We start from the raw sequence: 5,120 nt of genomic DNA on the forward strand, positions 1-5,120 counted from the left end.
GTTTGGTGGCGACAGCTTCGTACATTGGTCGACATACTGCATTTAGGAGGAGAGCCGAGGCACAGTATGAGAGATTGCTGGGGGTCCCAGTGGTCAGAACCACCATGATATGACACTTATCCCCTATCCTTAGGATGGGGGATACATTTTTCTATCCCTTTAAATTAAGTAGTTGTCCTTTTGTATTAAAATAGGTGTAGACAAGGTAGATTGTCAATAAAATAAGAATAAAGTTACTAAAGATAGATAAATAGACAGATTAAGAAAGAATAAAAGGTCCAACAGTATTCCAAATTAAGGGAAGAAAACCGATTAGTTTATTCACCCATGTTCATGCAATGTCTCTGCTGTCCGTCACAGCCTTTCTCAAGCATGACGAAGACTGAATCACATGCAATATGCTTCTTTGCTGTTTGGCTTTGGGATGGACAGAACAAGATGACGCTGACTTAGGTTCCCTCTGCTGCTTCTGAATGTACATTATCATCCTAAGGCATTTCTCTATCCTGATTGGCTATCACAGGAACAGAGAGGTGGAAGCTAAGAATTTATTCTATTGTCCACATAGTATAAAATCATTAGCTGCTGTATACTATTGCTGCTGCCTCTTCACTGCAGGGAGGCTTCGGCAGTGCTCTCTTAAGTCTAAGTACTGGACCTTTTTTTCTTTTTTGAAGCACTCTGGAGAACAGTGAGGACTGCTATTCTCTAGGAAACTGAAGAAGTGGATGTGAGGCATTATATTTGAATGTTTAACAAGAAAATCAATGATTTGGACTTGTAGAAGCATGAAGTATATGTGAATGAATACATCTGCGACTGCATCATCTTGTAAAAAGCATGCTTTATTAACCCTCCTAAACCCTTCAGTGAGTGGATAATGAATTTAACACTTTATCATCATCATCACCGACAGCACCACAGGCTGCACTTGATACACCTCCGAAACCACAGTCATGGAATGCACGTCGGACCCAATGAGAGCATAGAGAAGAGCCATCACTCCGAAGGATGCTATGAACAATTGTTTGTCTTGCCCGAAGTCTTTGTGTTCTTGGGAATTGTGAGTTTACTAGAAAATATTCTGGTCATAGTTGCAATTTCTCGAAACAAGAACCTTCATTCTCCAATGTACTTCTTCATCTGTAGCCTGGCAGTGGCAGATATGCTTGTGAGTGTATCGAATGGATTTGAAACTGTAGTGATCACTGTGTCAAATGATACGGATAGGAAAGCACAGCGCTTCATAGAGAGCATTGACAACATCTTAGATTCTATTATTTGCAGCTCCCTACTTGCCTCTATTTGCAGTTTGCTGTCTATTGCAGTGGACAGGTACTTTACTATATTTTATGCTCTTAAATATCATAACATCATCACAGTCAAGAGAACAGTCCTGATAATAACTTGTATCTGGACTTCATGTTCAATCTCTGGCATCTTATTTATTTTGTACTACGACAGTACTGTGGTCATTATTTGCCTGATCAGCATCATCTTCACTATGCTTGCTCTCATGGCCTCCCTGTATGTGCATATGTTTATGCTGGCCAGACTGCACATGAAGAGAATTGCTGTTCTGTCAGGGACCAGAACAATAAGACAAGGAGCAAATATGAAAGGAGCCATTACACTGACTATCTTACTAGGAGTTTTTGTTGTTTGTTGGGCACCTTTTTTTACCCATCTAATTTTTTACATTTCTTGCCCTCAGAACCCATATTGTGTGTGCTTCATGTCACACTTTAATGTATATCTTATTCTAATTATGTGCAATTCTGTTATCGATCCGCTGATTTATGCTCTGCGCAGCCAAGAGTTAAGAAGAACCATGAAGGAAATGATGTGCTGTTACGTTATGGGAAGATTGTGTGAGCTTACTGGCCATTATTAAAAGTGTAGAATTCATCTTACCCAAGTTCAGAAATTCAGTATGTACAGTGTTTGTTATATGTGTAAACGAATGACTGCTTGTTTTTATGCTGTAAAACTTTGGAAATGTGTTCGACATAAAAAAAGATGCTCAGGATTTAAATAAAAGTTGCAATATAAAGTATTTCCCTTTAGTTAAAGGGGTACTCCGGCACTAAGCATCTTATCCCCTATGAAATGAATAATGGATAAGATGTTAGATCTCGGGGATCCCGCCGATGGGGACCCCCGCGATCTCTCCTGCAGCACCCCGGTCTTTCCCCTGCACAGAACATGGATCGCTAATGTGACTAATTACGGGCGGTGAAGGGACAGAGTATTGTGACATCAGTTCCCCACCACCTCATGACATCACGCCCGCCCCCTCAATGCAAGTCTATAGGAGGGGGCGTGATGGCCATCACGCCCTCTCCCATAGACTTGCATTAAGGGGGTGGGGCATGATGTCATGACACTCCATCCCCTGTACCGCCCGTCATTAGTCACAGAGCGATCCACACTCTGTGCAGCTGAAAAACGGGGGTGCTGCAGGAGAGATCACGGGGTCCCTTTTCATAGGGGATAAGATGTTTAGCGACAGAGTACCCCTTTAAAGGGATTCTGCACTGTTGTAAATAAAGATATTATTGTGCATTCTCTCATTTTGTGAACTGGAAATTGTGGTTACATGGACTTCATGGTCCCCATGATGTTCTCTTAAGGACTAAAACAGTGCTTGCTCCCACTTACTTTTTTTACTGGAATTGAGAACCCTTTTAGGGTAGGGTCACATGTGCCATATTTTGCTGCTGTGTATTTTGAAGTCAATGGGTAGGAAAATACGCAACAGTGTATAGGCAGCAAAATATGGCACTTGTGACTCTACCTTTAAGGGTAGGGTTACATTTGCTATATTTTGCTGAGTATGTTGCTGCTGCATATTTTCCTAGTCATTGAAGCAAATGGGTAGCAAATCAGCTGCAGATAATATGCAGCAAAATACGGCACATGGGAACCTACTGTATATACTCAGTATATACTAGTATAAGCCAACCCAAATATAAGCCGAGGCACCTAATTTTACCACAAAAAAACAGGGAAAACTTATTGACTTTGAGTATAAGCCTAGGGTGGGAAATGCAGCAGCTACTGGTAAATTTCACACATACACAGCTCCCATATATACACAGCCCAGATACACACACATAAACAGCCCCAATATATACACAGCACCCATATATCCACAGCCCAGATACACACACACATAAACAGCCCCAATATATACACAGCCCCCATATATGCACAGCCCACTATACACACATACACAGCCCCCATAAGGAAATACTATTAAAGGATAACTCTCATTGTAACTAAAAAAGATATACTGCTCAGGCTGCCATAAAATAAAACAATAAAGGGGACTCACCTGCCTTCGCTCCTCCGGTGTCCCGTAAATGGCTCTGTTTCTCCACAAATGTCTTCTTCCTGCGTCTGCCTGCTTCTGCCATGGCTCAGTTCGTCACGCTTTCGGTCAGCAAATCACCATCCGCAGCGATGTCCCGCCTTGGCCGCCGATAGGCTGAGCGTCAGTGTGATATACTGAGCCATGGCATTGGTCACCTAGGGTCAGTGCATCACACTGCCGATCAGCCCATAGGCGGCCGAGGCGGGGCATCGATGCGGATGGTGATTTGCTGACCTGAAGCGTTACGCACTGAGCCACGGCAGAAGCAGGAAGAAGACACTGGTGGAGGAACGGAGCCATTTACGGGACATGGGGGAGCGAAGGCAGGTAAGTCCCCTTTATTGTTTTATTTTATGGCAGCCCGGGCAGTATATCTTTTACTCACTCGAGTATAAGCCAAGGGGGTTGTTTTCAGCAGGAAAAAATGTGCTGAAAATCTTGGCTTATGCTCGAGTATATACGGTACCTTAAAAGGGTGTCCTTCAACTGAAGCACTAAAAACTAGCAACTCCTCCTGATATTTGTCTGTACTTGTTTTCCATGGAAATCTGTATTATACCAAAGTATATTTGTCTTAAATGTTTAGAAAAACATATATATTTTGCAGACTATTGCACAGTAAAGAACTGCCATCCCACACTGCTGGGAAAAACATACATATAAATATAAAGTCAAACTGAGGATCACATCATTAACATTGTGTCTAGAATTCATGCCAAAGAGTTTTGAAATTTTTTATAGGAAAATCTAGAAGCTCTCTATTCAGGAGCGTCTCTTTGGAATTACCTCTCTTGCTGATGGATAGATCCTTTTTATTCCCGAGAGTTGCAGGGCACTAGTGTCGCACTAGTGTACCAAGTGTACCAAAATCCCAACCACACTGTTTTTAACATCTGACAGATGACGAGTAAATCTTATTTTAAGCGTGTTTCTTGTGTATACAACTTATTACATATGGTTCAAGTAGTCAAAAAAGATAAGGTTTTTAGTGTTATAATTAATGTAGCACTCTACAGTATATTATACCCCATAGAAGAAGCACTACAGATAAATTTGTGACATGCATGAATGAGCATGTAGTACAGCATTTATGGCCACACTTATTGTTGTCTTCGTAGGAGAGCCATGTAGGTGCATGTTTAGACTGTGAACGAAAAAGACTGGGGATAAGATGGAACCTAACACCCATGCTTTTCTTGTAACTATGAAGGTAGTCAATGATACAAATTATCTAAAGTTTTCTCTCTATCTTGCATCACAACAGCACAATCCAAATGGCTGGCTCTTTGAAGAGCATCTTTTAAAATTAATGGAAAATATTTATGCTCTACAAATCTGTCATGTACTTTGGGAGACTCAGTCAGGAATGTGGAGCTATCCCTGTAGTTTCTTCGCAAATGGTGCTATTCGCCAAAACGGATATTTTTGGTAATGTGGGTTGGATGGCACAAAGTGGCCTGCACAATTTTTAAAGAGTTGGAAAGACTATATAGTTACCAAAATTACATAAAAATGTTTGCAAAGGATGGGGAAAGTTTTCCCACCATACGTGCCCCCTTCACCTGAAGGTATAAAGTATTCTCGAAAGAAAAGAAATTTGATTGTTACGCCGAGCGCTCCGGGTTCCCGCTCCTCCCCGGAGCGCTCGCTTCACCTCCTCCGCTGCAGCGCCCCGGTCACGTCCTCTGACCCGGGGCGCTGCGATCCTGCTGCTAGCCGGGATGCGATTCGCGATGCGGGTAGC

The 5,120-nt window shown here is 42.1% G+C and overlaps 1 protein-coding gene across 1 annotated transcript; it reads left to right on the top strand.

Moving 5' to 3' along the window:
- Positions 1–526: 526 nt before the first annotated feature.
- MC4R (melanocortin 4 receptor) lies at positions 527–2,181 on the top strand. The gene has a single exon (XM_056518459.1). It carries the CDS (start codon positions 881–883, stop codon positions 1,892–1,894), a length of 1,014 nt encoding a protein of 337 aa, XP_056374434.1. The 5' UTR covers positions 527–880; the 3' UTR covers positions 1,895–2,181.
- Positions 2,182–5,120: the final 2,939 nt, after the last annotated feature.

Source organism: Hyla sarda, chromosome 5 (genome assembly GCF_029499605.1).
Source record: "Hyla sarda isolate aHylSar1 chromosome 5, aHylSar1.hap1, whole genome shotgun sequence".
Classification (NCBI taxonomy): domain Eukaryota; kingdom Metazoa; phylum Chordata; class Amphibia; order Anura; family Hylidae; genus Hyla; species Hyla sarda.